At 35.6% G+C, this 16,840-nt stretch overlaps 2 protein-coding genes across 2 annotated transcripts; both read right to left on the bottom strand.

The window, feature by feature from the left end:
* Positions 1 to 295: 295 nt before the first annotated feature.
* Positions 296 to 5,881, bottom strand: LOC110381989 (aldo-keto reductase AKR2E4). Its single transcript, XM_064040298.1, has 7 exons — positions 5,750 to 5,881; positions 5,027 to 5,116; positions 4,358 to 4,525; positions 3,840 to 3,956; positions 3,299 to 3,466; positions 883 to 1,077; positions 296 to 501 (listed from the first exon to the last, which is right to left on the bottom strand). The coding sequence occupies exons 1-7, from the start codon at positions 5,792 to 5,794 to the stop codon at positions 358 to 360; spliced, it is 927 nt and encodes a 308-aa protein (XP_063896368.1). The 5' UTR covers positions 5,795 to 5,881; the 3' UTR covers positions 296 to 357.
* A 2,622-nt stretch (positions 5,882 to 8,503) lies between these two features.
* Positions 8,504 to 14,195, bottom strand: LOC110381990 (aldo-keto reductase AKR2E4). The gene is made up of 7 exons (XM_064040616.1): positions 14,079 to 14,195; positions 12,668 to 12,769; positions 11,846 to 12,016; positions 11,347 to 11,463; positions 10,432 to 10,599; positions 9,732 to 9,932; positions 8,504 to 8,964 (listed from the first exon to the last, which is right to left on the bottom strand). The coding sequence occupies exons 1-7, from the start codon at positions 14,109 to 14,111 to the stop codon at positions 8,785 to 8,787; spliced, it is 972 nt and encodes a 323-aa protein (XP_063896686.1). The 5' UTR covers positions 14,112 to 14,195; the 3' UTR covers positions 8,504 to 8,784.
* Positions 14,196 to 16,840: the final 2,645 nt, after the last annotated feature.

The following is a 16,840-nucleotide window of genomic DNA, read 5'->3' as shown; positions in this document are numbered from 1 at the left end:
GAAACTAGCTTTCCTCGCAATCCCAGTTGCAGGCCGCGGAATTACAAAAAGAAAATAAATATTCGTCATACTTCTACTGACTTAAAGCCAACTTTGTTCTAGAGCCCTTTGTGTACCAGGGCTGTGCTTACTCTTTCGAACGAGCCCGCAGCCCCGGCAAGAACCCTGGATCTTCCTTGAAATTCCATTCAATCTATGCAAAAATACGATTTTGACTTATCATGGCTGAGAAAAAGACATAACGAGCCTGATTTGGCATAACAGTGGTCAACGTCAAATAAAAAATTTAAAAATATATATCGCAATGATACGAACAGCTTTATTATCTTACCAAAACATCGTATTACAATGGCACACTTAACTGAAGATACTGGTGTTCTTGTTGAAGCTGCTGATGGTGGCAATCTCCTGAGGAGTCAGGTGGAAGTCAAACACGTCGATGTTCTGCTGGATGCGAGCCTGGTTGGTGGACTTGGGGATTGGGATCAGGTCGCGGTCCAGCTGTAAAGTAATAATAAAGGCATTGAGTCAGTCGTAAAGTAATTATTAAGTCAAAGCTAATGATTAAGACAGTTTAAAATAATTGTCTTAGGTATTGATGTTTTCTGATCAACAGTGACTAGCTTCCAAAAACTAAGCAATTATCAAAGCACTAAACTATCAAAAGAACAACCGCAACACTTTATCGAGGCTTTGCAACAGGCTATCAGGAAAAAATGGTGGATGGAATATCATAGGATGGACCCATCCTTGAAAGTGACAGGCTTTCACTGTCTAAAACCCACTAAGTTCCTCCTTAAACCCGTTGTGTACCAGGGCTGCAGTAACTATCGAACCACTTCCTAAGATACCAATCCTTCAATAAAAACCCAAAATACTCACCAAATACCTCAGCACGATTTGCGTGACACTCTTATTGTACTTCTTCGCTATGCTGACCATGCGAGGGTCATCGTTACCAGGCTTGTTGCCCTCGCCTCGCTTCACGAAGAAGCCGAAAGGACTGTATGCCATGACTGCGATGTTACGAGCGAAGCAGTCGGCGACTAGCTTCTCTTGGGTATTTGAGGGGTGGATCTGTGAAGGGGGAATTTTATTTTTATTATTTGTGCCAAAAAGAGTAACATGCTAAGATACTTAAGTAGGTATGTCAAGAAATTTTGGCATACAAGAAATAGTCATTTATTTGAGAACGCGGTGACACAGGTGAACATTCTGGACTAATGTAGTTAGCCTCTGTCTGAGAAGAAAGTAAGTAGGTAACAAAGAGAGTTAAGTTAGGCCCAGAGTCCACCAAAGCAGAGCGGAACGGAGTAGTTTAATATATTACCAATATTGTGTCGTTTTTGAATATTCATCTAGTTTCTCCCCGCTCAGTAGTAGGTATCCTCGAGAAATCGAAGAAATGAGTAAGCATTGAAAATAAAACCTACTTAAGCATAAGTTGTGAACATGAATGATGTTATTGATACCATATTAATCTTACAAAAAGTACGTACCTATATTGTAAAAAACATGTTTAACACCGGGAAATTCCATTCAATTTTGAGTTCAAGAACATAATGTCCTTCAAAATGTGATATAGCTCAAAAGTAGTTAAAATACCTACAATAACATGATTAAGGAAAATAAAACGTAATCAACCGCAAAATCGATTAAAAATAAGCAAAAAAACAAATAGGTATCCATTATTTTTTCTAGCAGTTACCATAATTAAATTAATATGTGTAGCTACTTCATCTTTTTTTCAAGAAGCAGGTTTCAGATGTTACCGAAAAACCCCAATTATAAGGTAAATTTATTCGATTAGCTGGTAAATAAAACTTATCCAATTAATGCAAGAAATATACAAAAATCGTCTTAAATGGTTCCACAACTCTTAAGGATATGGAAAATGTCATGTATGCATACAAAATACCTAGGTACTAGCTTTGATGGCACAATACTCCAAGATATGTGTTTAATTTGGAAACCAATTCTATGGTTTAAACCTAGCCACAATAACGACACTTCATTTTGATTTTTTTTTAGGATCCTCGTTATCTTATCTAGACACACGGCAGTGTGTCCGCCAAGTTCGAGCAAAAAAGGCGACACACCGGCCGTGGGTTATATTACACGAACCATTTCGGGCCAAATTCGACCCCCCTGTAACTCAAAATCTATTTTATTTACGCATATCAAATTTCTAGTATCTGTTGAGACCCCCTCACTTATCTAAAATACAAAATTTCATTAATATACCTATAGTAGGTCTTGAGATATTGACGTCAGAAAATCGCTATTTTTACTATACACTGATTCACTTATTCACTTATTCACTGACTCACTCATCAAAAACCTAGACCACTTCCAATGGTCGTATTGACTTGAAATCTGGCATGGAGGTAGGTCTTTATGTCAAGGTAAAGGGAAAAATCTGAAAATGGCCAAGTGTGAGTCGGTTTCAAAATAATGAAGGTGTTTTATACCCGGTGTAAATTTATACCCCTAAGGAACTAAAACGAACTAAATTTATCTATATTTATATAATATATCTTCGAATGGTACAAAGGTTTGTATTTAGTCAAAGTAAAGTAAAAATCTGAAAACGGCCAAGTGTGAATCACTTTCGAAAATGACGAATGTGTAACTTTGATCCACGAACATAATATATGATAACATGTCATGTCAGTCAGTTGGTAAATCTAGTCATAGTTAATCTAGTTCATTTCTTTGTAAGAAACATAGTGCATATTAAAAATCTAAAAGATAGTATAAATGAGACATTTCTTTAACTAACTTCATCATAAGAAAAAATAAAATAAACAACCTTACAAAATAAATGAAATCCCACCCAAAACAAAATGTGAAAGACTGCCAAGTTCGATAATATGGGAATGCTTCGCCTATAAAGAAGTGAGATCTGAATAAGTACCAAGTTCCATACACATACCTCAGTTAAAAATAGTTACTTTTTAATGATGATTACTTGGCAAGTTTTAATAGAAAATTAAATACTTGATTCATTGCGTTTAGTAGGTTTATAACAAGGTGTATGAAAACTTGCCAAGTAACATCATTAAAAAGTAACTATTTTTAACTGAGGTATGTGTATGGAACTTGGTACTTATTCAGATCTCACTTCTTTTATAGGCGAAGCATTCCCATATTATCGAACTTGGCAGTCTTTCACATTTTTGTTTTGGGTGGGATTAATCATTACAAGATCACCCATATCAAATTCTCCATAAATTGAAAAATAGCGACTAATGCTTACCAAATTGCCTTCATAAGCCAGAATTTGTATATAGCTTACCTCGATCTGGTTAACAGCAGGAACCGTCTTGCTATTCGCCTTGATCCTATCAATTTGTTCAGTGTTAAAGTTGGAGACGCCGATAGACTTGGTCAGGCCAAGTTGCTTGGCTTCCTCCATGCCCTTCCACGTGTCTAGGTAATCTATGTTGGCGGGGGAACCATCTTCCTGTAATTGAAGGTTCATTTTAGAGTAAGTACCTACACCCAGTAATTTTCTTAAGTCTTGTCATTATTTCAGTTTTAGTTTTCAGTTTTAGAAATATTTGGGACAAACAAGGACTTTATTAGCTCATTTACTGCAAAAAAAAGATTTCATTTATATACGAAAGAAAGAAAGTTAGATACTCAGATGCACACAGGCTCGGAGGATGATGATGATGCACACAGGAATAAAATCCATTGCAATGGCGTTACATATTTCTTGTATCGAAACAGAAGTGGGAAGTCTAGAAATGTCTGCGGGTAGGTAAAAGTACCTACTCCTTTATGTGGGTTCACTTATTTATAAAGATAAATAAGCTCTTAATAATAAAACTCACATTCATAGCTTCAGGCGAGTGAATGAGGTATAAGTCCACGTAGTCAAGTCCCAACTTGGCGAGAGACTCCTTGAGAGCTGGCACCACTTGGTCACGGGCGTGCTTGTCGTTCCATAGCTGAAAGAAAAGCATAATATTGCTTCAGGTGTTGCTTCTGATCTTTGTAGGAGTGTTGTTTACAGGTTGCTATGGAAATAGATGTGGAGTAATCTAATAAGTTACAGTACATGTTCATGCGAAAGTTTCTTCCATTTTGTTGTGTACCTCTATAATGAGCTTCATGCTCCATTTTTAAAGTCCGATGCTTTAGCTCTCATATATTTTCTTCGAAAGCTTTTTGTGGTCAAGTTTAGCTGCAAACTTTTATTCGGCTGATAGTTGATCGGTATTCGCTCAGAAATATACCGTCTAACAATTTTGATTGGATTCACGATTACCTTCAAAATAAAGCCAACAATCGGCCTCTCCCGTACCAAGACCACTTATATTACCAAACTAGTTCTAAAATCTTCTCTTACCTTAGTAGTAACAAACAACTCTTCCCTTTTAATTAATCCCTTTTTGAGAACATCATTGATTCCCTTCCCGATCTCTTGTTCATTGTCGTAGAGAGCGGCCGTGTCAATATGGCGATAGCCTGCCTCAATCGCATAGTTCACTGCACTGCGCATTTTTGGGATGTCCTCCTGAAATAAAACTTTTAATAAGTACCTACCTACTATTTACATACGTAACCTTAAAGTAAAAAAACTTAAAATACCGTTAATAAACAAGGCTACACAAGGACAAATGAAAGAAACTACCCACATTATACAACAATCTCATGAAAAAAAGTAAAATTGGTTTGGATGAATAAATCACAACTGTTGCGGCCCGCAGATCCACTTTTGAGACTTATCTATGGGGTTGGAAGACCTCTCAAAGCTTCGTTAACAATTATCGAGAAAAAAATGATGAAAATTTTTCCCAACCTTTTCGAGCTTTAGTTTGAACAAATTAGGATATGTCGGTCATAATTAGGAATTATTATGTTCTTCACCCATTAGGATATGGATAACGGGAAGCGAGTTTTAATCCAAATCATTACCCAAACATCATCATCTGGCACAGTCAGACAGTAATTTTTGAAAAATCAAAGAGTTATAAGGCCTCTTTGATTGGTGTATAGAAGACGTCTTTATACTTACGAATCCGAAGGTGCCCAAGGCGAGCGTAGGGATTTTGTTTCCATCGTTCAGCACTTTCGTGGGAGCTTTCCCAGCTGATCCTGATATTCCCTGCAACAAATAAACATTTATATCTTAATAAATAATATAATAAGCGAGCAAATACGCTATAACAAGTAAAAATAAATATACTTCGTGACATAGGTAAATAGAATGTAGGAATGCGCATAGCCATAGCGATGGCAGAATGATTTTTATTTTATTTGCCATGACTAATTAAGGAGGTTTCATATGTTTACCTACATATGTTTCGAAAAGTTTGAATACTACTGAAGTCGCGGGGGAAAACAGTAATTACATAATTGACGTTGAATGTATGTACGAGTGAGAAGGTACCATTAAGATTAAGAATAAGTACCAAAAGCTGTTACACAAGTTTCTCATTTTACTGTATTATTTACTTACCTACTTTTTTATTAATTTTAAAATAATAAAACTTAGTGCCTCTCTTATTTAAAGGTTAAATCAGAAGCGTAAAAGTTAATTATCCTGACTTGCAAATTAAAATTAAAATCTGTGAAAAAAGTACCTACTTATATCTAATAGATAGGTACCCAATTAATATTAAAATTTTTAAGCAGGTGTTAAAGTAGAAACGTTAAAGTTCCTGCTAATTAAAATTGGAAAAGAAATTTTATAAATACGTGTTACGTAATATTATAATTATTATACAAACAAACTTACATTAAATAAAGCGAAAATCGCAACAGCAGATAAAAACAGCTTCATCTTGCAAATGACAGCGACAAACTGACGCTAGCTACAATATGAAGAAGCTTCGAGCTTTACGCCTTAAAAGGAATAATAACAAACCAGTCTTTTAGTACTCATGGTACGAGAACGACACGACTTTATTTTATTTACATTATGTTAGCGAGATGAGTTGAAAGCTCGACCACCTGTAGCTATCAACTACAACTTTGTGGCTGGTACCCTGACATGTCCGCAGTGTGCGCGGACTTTCACGCACAAAATTGGATACTCCAGCCACATGAGAGCACACGCACGCCATTAGGGTCGAAGTGGTCGCCGTTGCCGAAATCGGCGTGGAAGATTATTATTATTAACATTATGTACTTGGTGTCGTTGTGGCCTGGTTGTTAAAGCACCATAACCGTAAAGGTTCTCACTAAGGGTTCTTAAGGGTAGGGCTTACCTCGAAGAAGTAGAGATGTTTGTTACTTCTTTCTTCTTTACGCGTAAAACGCTGCACGGATGTTGACGAAACTTGGCAGTAGGAAAGCTCATGGGTACCTACTTACACAAGAATAGAAACTTCCATTTAGCCTGGTTCGTGGTGCCTTGCACTTAGAAGTGGGTAGAATTTAAAATTATTTATAACGCTGTAATTTTATCAGACACCTTCAACTCTTCAACAGTCGTAGCTTCTTCGATTACCTACCTTTTATAAAAAGGTGCAAGTTTTAATAACAATATCGTAGACTATAAAAAAATCGTCTATAATAATAAGATAACCAATCCAGTGGAACCGGTTTTCTATTGGCAAACAATAACCTAGGATGCACATACAAGGTACAACAACTAGTTCGTTCACTTCTTTATACTCAAGAATATAAAAAAAACTATGATGGGTAAACACATTTATAAGTGCCTAAGTACTTCATACTCGTTATAATCTAAGATTAAAAAAAGTGTGCGAGGACAACTTTTGCGCTGAAAACTATACCAGCTGATAATTATACCAGCATTGAGATGAATAATAGTGACATCACAAAAATCACTTATTCGGTATCAATTGCACAGAAAAGTGTTTGAATATAAACTGCCGTCCAAGTATAGGGTCGACAGTTTAGTACCATGTACCTAGTTTCTATGTGCGGGTGATTATAAGGGCTCTGCTTTAATTCACATTTACCTATACTTATCTGACCTGCACATGGATACTGTATCAAGGCAAGAGACAAATAATAAAAATGGGTTTTCCCAAAACCACAGGATTATTTACAAAAGAAGAATAATAAGCAGAGACTAACTTTATTAATGTAATTAGCATACATGTTCAAATAGATATACATAAGACTAAAGTCAATCTCTTTCACACATTATACTTAGTCTATAATGCCATCACCATTTAAATGCCTATGCTTCCAACTTAAAAGGTAATAGGTACCTATGGTATGCAAATTTTTGTTGTTTAAATGTCAATAATTGTCTATCTAAAATGTCGTCAAATATCAGCCCAAAGATGAAACCATTTTCTAACTTATCTTATAAACTAGCTAATCCCGCGAACTTCGTATCGTTTAAACCCTCCCTGGACCTCTAAACACATTTTTATACCAAAAAAAGCCAAATCGGTCTAGCCATTCTCTAGTTTTAGTGAGACTAACGAACAGTAATTCATTTTTATATGTCCTAAGAAGCGAAAGTAATTCTTTTTGTCAGTTCTGTCAATGCTGCATCACAGAGCCTGATCCTGAGAAAGAACATAGACTACTTTTTATTCGGGTGTAGGAAATATTTCTCTCATTACGCGGGTGGTACTACTGGCAACGGCTAGTATATAAGTAAACTACAATAACTTGAATATTCATATTTACACAAAGGTGTTTAAACTTCTCACGATTTTAGAAAATACGTGTTAAATGGTCGTCACGGCCATCTAATTAGCTAGCATATCTATGAATCAAACGAGTAATTATTACAACGTTGATTGTCATTGAATAAACAATGATATTTTAATCCATTCAAGTTAGAACTAAGAATTATTTCCGCATCTTTGTTGTTAAACAAACATTTTTTATACATAATAATTTTTGGAATTTGGCTTACCTACGTATTATAGGTACCTAATGCAATAAAATTGCTATGAAGTCTCAAAAATTTTCAAGTAAGCATTTGTTTACTTAAACAAAAAGGACGTTAAACCATTTTTCTCTAAATATGTTAGAATTAGTAAATAGCCCTACGATTACTTATTAGGAAAATTATAGGGATCGTATAGTACCTAGTCGAATAGGTACGTTGTTTAAAAAAGAAAACAATTTGATGAACGTAGCCATTTTTTGCTCAGGGCCACAAGTTCGATGTCCGTCGAAACAAATATTGATTATCCTGTTGAAGTATATTGGCATTTGCGTTTAGCACGTGACTTGTGTTTTTATAGCATTTGTTATTCAAGAAAAGGTATGCCTACCTATCTATCTAACTTACTCGGTAAATACAAGAAATACACATCTACTTAGCATTTTTCCAACTAGGTACAGTCAACTGTCATTTTATCTCTTCTACTTTTTGTCATTGTTAAACGATTTATCTGTCTATCTTGCGCGGCTAAACCGAAGGAGATGGTGAGATGAACTGGACTCTTACCATGTGGAATGGCCTCAGGGGGTCAGGAAGCTTCAGACAGAGAGCGAGGGAGGTTGAAGTTCTTTTTCCGTACAGTGGGACACTGGATAAAATAAGTAAAAAATATAATAAAAAAAAAAAACTTTATTTGCGATCTACAGAAATTATTTTAAAATAACTTATTTTCTATTTCACATCATATTTGTACCACGAAAACTAATGCTTGCAATAACCTTTTTTTTCCTAAATGGTCTCAGTTATCATTTCAATTTTATACAAAACAAAACTATTAAAGTAATGCGTCATTATCAGAAAAGTAACAAACGTCTTTTGTTTCCAAAAAACTTTATTTTATTTAAGTGTATCTGTAGATTAACAATCCTAATTAATTTCTAAAGTAGGTATCCCTAAAAAGGATAGTTAGGATAGTCCTTCCAGGCTTCAATGCTAATAACCCTGGTGTTCTTGTTGAACCTGCTGATGGTAGCGACTTCGTCTTCCGTGAGTTGGAAGTCGAAAATGTTGATGTTTTCCGCTAAACGCTTCTTGTTTGTGGATTTCGGGATTGGGATTAGACCTCTCTCGATCTGGGAACAAGAAAAAAAAAATTAGAAAACATAGTTAAGTCATCATTATCTGCGCAGCTTTTCCTCAACTATGTTGGGGACGGCTTAAAGTCTCAACGCAGCTGAATACCAGTGTTTTCTATAAAGCCAATGCCGGTTTTACCTCCTAACCCTGATACCCCTTGATAAGTCTGGTTAACAGACTTTCTGGCTTTCTCTTGTTTTTTGACGCTTCCAAAATAGGCTAGTTTCCTAAAAAATAATAATTAGTCCGTCTTGTAGATTGTCCAAAATTAAGCGATACGTATTTTTTCTTTTTTAAATTGGATCAGAACTTGTTAAGATATAGCGTGTTAAAGTTGAGTGTGACGTCACAAGTTGCTACAATTTTCAGGACACTGTGACGTAAAAGGCCCCCACTCCTAATTTTTGAAGCGTATTATCTTTGTCATTTTATGTTTAATTAAAAAAAGAAAAAATACGTATCCAATATTTTTTGATTATCTAAAAAGCGGACTAAATATTATTTCATTATTTCGACCCTGGACAGGACACTACCCTATTTCAGGAACAGTATTTGGAATTCTTAAACCTGCTATATATATCTATTGTGAGTGAGGACATAGTAAGAATACACAATATTAGGTAGGTTTGTATAGAAGTATAGAAACTGAACTCTAAAGAAAGTAATCCCTACGTCAATTTTATTTCACAAACCTCAAAAAAACTCAATGATATCACGATTTCAGTAAACTTCTATCACTAAACAATTAAGTAACAGTTCTCACCAAATATCTCAGCACGATCTGTCCCGGAGTCTTGCCGTACTTAGCAGCCATAGCTCCCAGGGTGGGGTCATCATACTTCGGCGGAGGCGCGTCATCTCGCTTGCGTGAGACGAGGAAACCAAACGGACTGTATGACATTACTGCAATGCCGAGGGAATGGCAGTGGGAGACTAAGGGTTCTTGGGTTAGGGTTGGGTTTACCTGGAAGAAATACGGTTATGTGAAAATTTAAGTTGATAGGTAGATGATTTTGAATTTCATAGAATTAAGGCTGTAAAAGTCGATGAACATAGGTAAATAAGCACGATGGCAAATTTCCGTCACCGACTTCTAGAGACTTCTAGATATTACTAGTAAATTGTTTTAAAGTAGATTTTTTATTGAGAAAATTACCTGTATGGTAATATTTTGATCAATGCCGATAGACAGAAGCAACTACTCAACATGAGTGCCATAAGTACATCTTTTGAGATGTAGTGTAGGTTCCTATGTATGTAAATTACGCTGTTCAAGCGAGTTGCCTAAAAGTTGATCAGCCGTATATAATTTAATCAAGTGGGTGGCTCGGTGCAATTTATATTTGTTAGGGAGATTGCGTTACACGACGTAACTTCTGGAATCAACCTTTCTCCAGAGGGAAAGGTAACTTAACCCTATAAGCAGTACATTAATTTAAACCTTAACATAATTATCTCCTCACCTCAAACTCGTTGACAGCAGGCCTAACTTGGCAGTTGGCGACTAGCCTGTCGATCTGAGATAAGTTAAAGTTGGACACGCCGATGGACCGTGTCAAGCCAAGCTGGCGAGCTTCTTCCATGCCCTTCCATGTGTCTAGATAGTCTATGTTGTCTGGGGATCCATCACTCTGTGGAAAAAAGGAAGATTTATTTGTCAATGTGAGTAAAAATTATACTGCTTATTATTACTTGATTAAGCATAACCATTCTTAAACTCAAACTAAAAAACGTTTATTCAAATTAGCCTGATAAATCAACACTTGTCGAACGCCAAAAATAAAAGACAGCCCCCAAAACGCCCGCCCTTCACCACTTCCTATGTGTTTTTGTTGGGAAGAAGAAGTGACGCAACAAACTCCCCAAGAAGTCGGGTTAAATTAAAGGAATCTTCATGTACTGAAAGTATTCCTATACTGTTTTCAGATCTGCATATTCCTTGTTAGCTAAGTTAGCTACCTTTTTCTGCTTATCTTCAGGGTATTCTAGCCGAAGATAGTATTTTGTTAAATACTGATCATTTCAAGATTACTTTAACAATGTAACAATGCAGTTTTAATTAAAAGGAATGCTAATCTTATGTATGTTGCAGGTATTTCCAGATATGGACAAAGAATTTTATAATTGCCGCTGAGATGCAGATTTATTCATCATTCATTTATTTAGGAATCTTTTAAAGTATGCTTGTTGTCGTGTTATTATTGAAAACAAGATAATCTACTGATATACTCCAACAGAATATCGCAAAGAAAACTGACAACTAACTTACATGTTTGAGGTAAACAGCTAGTCACACCTCAGTAAGGACTAGAGCTACATTTTACCCTATTGCGGGAAGTGGTTCTCCCTTATACGTAGGTGAAGAAGGAACAGCTTACCTTAGTAGAAACAGGGAAATGTATGAGATACAGATCTACGTAGTCGAGTCCCAACCTCTTCAGAGACTCGCGGAGAGCGGGCACCACTTGATCACGGGCGTGTTTGTCGTTCCATAACTGAAAAAATATTAAAATAACATCAACAACTTAAATATTGTTGATATCGTCGGAATTGTTCAAGTAAGATATAGATCTGTGGTCTCGAGCGTAAAAGATTTCAGACGTATTTTTTAATGACAAAAGTTTCCATTATCCAGCCACAGCTGGGTAATGAAGTACCTATCCCCTCTAGCAAAAAAGGTCACTAACGTTATTTATTTCAATAATACGGAACAATTCATATAGAATGACCTCCGAAGAATCACTCATTTTAATCTTGGTATTATCTTTTAGAAGGTTTTCTGAAGGATTTTATTCTCTAGCATATAATCACAAAACACCAGTTTCAAGAATTTTAGAATCTTCTTTTTTAACAAATAAATTCGTCAGTCAAACTCACCTTAGTAGTCACAAATATCTGCTCCCTAGTCACAATACCCTTAGCAATCGCGTCAGCTATACCCTGGCCGACCTGCTCCTCATCATCATAGACAGCTGCCGTGTCAATGTGCCGGTACCCAGCTTCGATGGCCCACAGGACTGCGTTGCGAACGTCTTCTAGAGTTTCTGTCTACAATATAAGGAATATTTTTTAATAATATTTATTTGGAACTGTTTTGAACGGTTGTTTTTTTTTGTATGATGTTTTATCTCAGGTAAGTGGTAGAGCCTATGAACTATGCTATTGGCCAAGTCACGCAGTCATAAAAATACACAAGCATGGCTCTGATGGCTCATGGATGTTTTTGTGAGACACATAACTTCGAGCCATTTAAACCTTCAAGTCAGCTTGGGCAGACGATGCCCAGGGGCCCGATACTCCTAATTTTACTTAAGCGGCATACGATTCACGGCCGACTGAGAACCAATCCCGACTCACTTACGATTGAAGCGTATGTGGCATTCTGCTATTTTTTCTTTGAAATAAATGTTTTTATCCTTTTCTGTCATTCAATAATGAATCATTTTGTCTGCAAATAATTTACGATTGCAATATGATCGCAAACCAATCGAATGTCGTTGGAATACGATTGGTCTTATATTAGTAGCAGAATGCCCGATATGGTTAAAACTGCTATTGCGATCATATTGCGATTCAATTTCTATTCGATTTTGACATTATTAACTTAAAAGAATTGGGCCCCAGATGTTGACTATCGCGATGTCACTAGCCAACAAAGAACAGCAAAGTTATTTGATGTTATATGTTCTAATAACTTACCTCCTTAGCAGTTCCTCTGCCAGTACCCAGAGCGAGTACTGGTATTTTGTTTCCATCATTCAGTTCTATGCAGGGTGCCTGAGCTACCACCGCTAAAACCGCCTGAAAAATAATATTCGATGGACACCGTTAACAAAAAATAAGTTTATTTTCAAATAATCCAAAACAGCAGAAGAAGAGAGAAAACAGCGTTGCAAGAACTGTTCGAATTTTAAAATGATTAAAAACAAAAGACGCATCAGTGCTATCAAGAAAGCATTTATAAAATAAATTACTATTTAAGAAAGAGAATAAAACTTTGTAAAAGTCTGAAAATTACAGTAAATGATTTTGACTTTGCAGTACCAAGTTGCTTCAAACAAAAATATAGCTATTTTATTTCACAGTAGTTTATTCAAGAACTTTTATAAGGATTTTTGACGTCATTTAAAATCATTTTGTCAAAGATGGCTGCATTAGTTAACCTTAACATTTACTATAAATCTAAATTAAGCAATATATTTTATAACGTCAATGATTCTATTCTAGGAACTTTCTATTTTGATAGCCTTCGAGATGGTCAGGGTTTATTGAGAGTGCATCTAATTGTAAAGGATATTGGAATTTAAGTCAAGCATAAGATGGATCACACTGTGCTGAGAAAAGACTCAAACAGTGGATCACTAGCTACCGTTTTTCTATGAGTAGGCTGTATCTATGTAGGTACCTATACCTAACCCAGTTTTATTTTTTTAAATCGGCAAATTAATTTTATTCTTATTTAACGAATATTATTGCCATGGTCTTCTGAATTAGGAATGTATCCAAACCATGCCAAAACTTTATCTAAGAGAAAAAATACTGACCAAAGCTATACTGCTTTTCTATTACAAATCTTGTAAGTCGGCTAAATAATTCAATGATGGCTAGACTAAGTTAGATAATAGCCAATAGGTAAACAAATAAGAAAATTATCAGGAAAACATTGAATAAATTAAGTATCTGTCATTGCCAATGGAAGCCGGTATGTTAAGTTAAATTACAACTGTAGTATCTACCTACTTATCTATCGCTAAAAAATACCTAAATAATATAATTTGAAACAAATACGAACTGAAATTAGAATTTCGAGATCATACAAATCTAGTTAAATCACATCTTAATTCTACAGCAGACAATAATTTGAACGAAAAATGTTATAAAATAAAAAATATTCCACGAGCTCCTAGTTAGGCATTGAACTTAGAATAATCACCTAAATTGTTATCACAAAACATCAAATAAACAAGAACAAAATTGCACCACTAGTTTCTCAAACAAATAACAATACCTAATTAGCTTCTATTTACTTTAAATTAATAGATAAACAGCCTTTCAAAATTTTAACTAAAACATTTAACATATAATTAGGTATACCAAACTTTTTACTCACATTAATTCCGAAAAAAAATAACAAGAGTAACATGTTACCGGGTCTAAGATTACAAACACACTGACATAACTGGTTAGAGGTTCTATGCTCATATACTATATTATGTAACCATATAACTTACGGCCGATTGCAATAACCGATCTCTGTCCGTTGAATTTCGATTAGAGATTGTAGCACATTAGCTCAACAAAATAGAAGTCAGAAGTCGTGGTGACCCAGTGGGTAAAGAACCATCCTTTCAAGTATGAGGGCGTGGATTCGATTTAAGGTCAGGCAAGTACCAATGCAACTTTTCTAAGTTGTTATGTACTTTCTAAGTATATCTTAGACACCCATGACTGTGTTTCGGATGGCACGTTTAACTGTAGGTCCCGGTTGTCATTGAACATCCTTGGCAGTCATTACGGGTAGTCAGAAGCCAGTAAGTCTGCTGACACTAGTTTAATCAAGGGGTGTTGGGTTCAGGAGGTCAGATAGGAGGCAGTCGCTCCTTGTAAAGCGCTGGTACTCAGCTGCATCCGGTTAGACTTTAAGCCGACCCCAACATAGTTGGGAAAAGGCTCGGGAGATGATGAGCTCATTAGCTCATCAACGCATTTAAACAGATAGATAAAATAGTGGAAACGGCCATTAAGCATGGATAGATCGATTATCGTAATCCATTGTAAAGCGATTGGTAGAATGATGTACTAGGCTAGCATAAGTCAGTAGGTTCTCACAGCTTTCGAAGATCGTGAGGTGAAGAGGTCGGATAGTTACTCAGCGATTTGTTATGGGGTTACATTACCTTTTGTGAGATCGGAAATATGAGTGTTTGTTTGGAACTAGTAAAGATTTTAATTTTGTTACTACCGAAATAAATATAATAGTAGGGGAGGCGAGAGTGCTAAATCGGGAGTGACTCGAGCGTCAATGAGACCTATTAGATTGCGAAGCTTAGATGATAAGAAGAAAAAAATGTCCTGACATACACACACTTTCATCGGTGGGTGGAGCGGCTATAAACTTTCAAAAACACTCCACCAATAGCAATGTCATACATATCATTGTATAGGCCTTTTTATCTAGAACAACCTTTAATATGACAGCTTTGTTGACGTTTGCCCGTCCTGAGATATAGATCAAAAAGCGTGTAAAAGTTAAAACTAAATAATCCATTGATATCTCAAGTTTTTAAAGGAATATCTAAGTGCTACTACGAGTATGTTTTCTAAGTACTATCAACTTTTACACACTTTTTGATCTATAGATCAAAAAGACACTTTTTGAGATATATCTCAGAACGGACAAACATTTCAACAAAGCTGTTATAATAAAGGTTGTTCTCGATAAGAAGGCACATAATACAATGATATATATGACATTGCTATTAGCGGAGTGTATCAATCTGCTCATACATTACATACATTTCTATAATAATTACATTTAATTATAATGACATTGATAAATATACATGTGTCATAAACAATACAATAGAATCTATAATAACATGGCTTGACGGAAATAATCTACGCGTAAATCTTACAAAAACTAATTTTATTCAATTTAATACCCATAGATAAATCTAAAATCTAAATAATCTGCCCAGCCTTTTTCCCAGCTATTTTCATACAAAAAAAAAATACGTATAAAGACTTAATTTATTAGTTTAATTAAAACCATCCAGTAGAGTTGCGCGTTGCCACTCTTGCAGAACAGATAGAAAGAGATAGCAGTTGCTTTCATTGATGAAGCGACACTACGCGCGTAATTTGTGAACCACGTTATGCAGAGTAGAGCCAATGTTAACCGGATGATTAGGTCACCACGACCTGTATAAAAAAGGCGAAGTATACGAAACGGCATTTCTCGGTATCACGATAGACAAACAATGCAACTGGAAGGCACACGTATTTAACAAAAGTATCCAATAAAATGAATCGTCTTCGTTAAAAACAATATACATATCTGCATACCATGACCAGTAACTTCCTGAAATTAGCGAGTTCAAACAAAAAACTCTTCAGCTTTATAATATTAGTGTAGATTATTTAAGACCCAAAATGTACTAACACTTATTGCAAATGAATTGAATTGAAAAAAGTGAGAGAGGAATAGAAACTTGGGAGGAGAATACCGGCATCACGTAGCTGCACGCTTTAAACTTTATCGATAAATTTCCCTTACTTCGGCTTACGGGAATCGTCAGATTTTATATTTTTCGTGAACGTTGAATTACTCCCTTCAAAATAAAAAAAAAAATAGCCGCGCTCGAGAAAGTCAAGATGACGTTTTTTTTTACAAGTTTGTAACCTTCCTACTTCTTATCGTCAATCGCAAATTGTCAGATTAGTGGAATATACACTTTTTAGCATATAACTAACTTACCCTAACTTAATCTGACGCGCTGGAGAATGTCAGATGATAATTTTTTTTTTACTAATCATATCCTTTATTCTAGACGCGCGGCTGCATATACAGGGCTTATATTTGGTGGAGGTGTTAAATGGGGTAATAGGTACCTCCCTATATACTAATCTGCCGCGCTTGAGTAAATCCCGAAATCCCTTCTAGGCCTCCCCTACTATAAGCGGTAATATTATAAAGCTTTCAGAGTTTCTTTGATTACGCTAACTCCCGTAACTACTGTTTAATCTACATAATGGGCTATCTAACAATGAAAGATCTAATCAAAAACCCCAGTGGTTCGATTCCTAAGATTAGCACAGTGAAACAAACAAACTCTTGGCCTAATAATATAGCTATAGATTAACAAAATAGGT

The sequence above is a fragment of the Helicoverpa armigera genome, chromosome 22 (genome assembly GCF_030705265.1).
Source record: "Helicoverpa armigera isolate CAAS_96S chromosome 22, ASM3070526v1, whole genome shotgun sequence".
Lineage (NCBI taxonomy): Eukaryota > Metazoa > Arthropoda > Insecta > Lepidoptera > Noctuidae > Helicoverpa > Helicoverpa armigera.
This window is presented reverse-complemented; position numbering and strand designations above follow the sequence as displayed.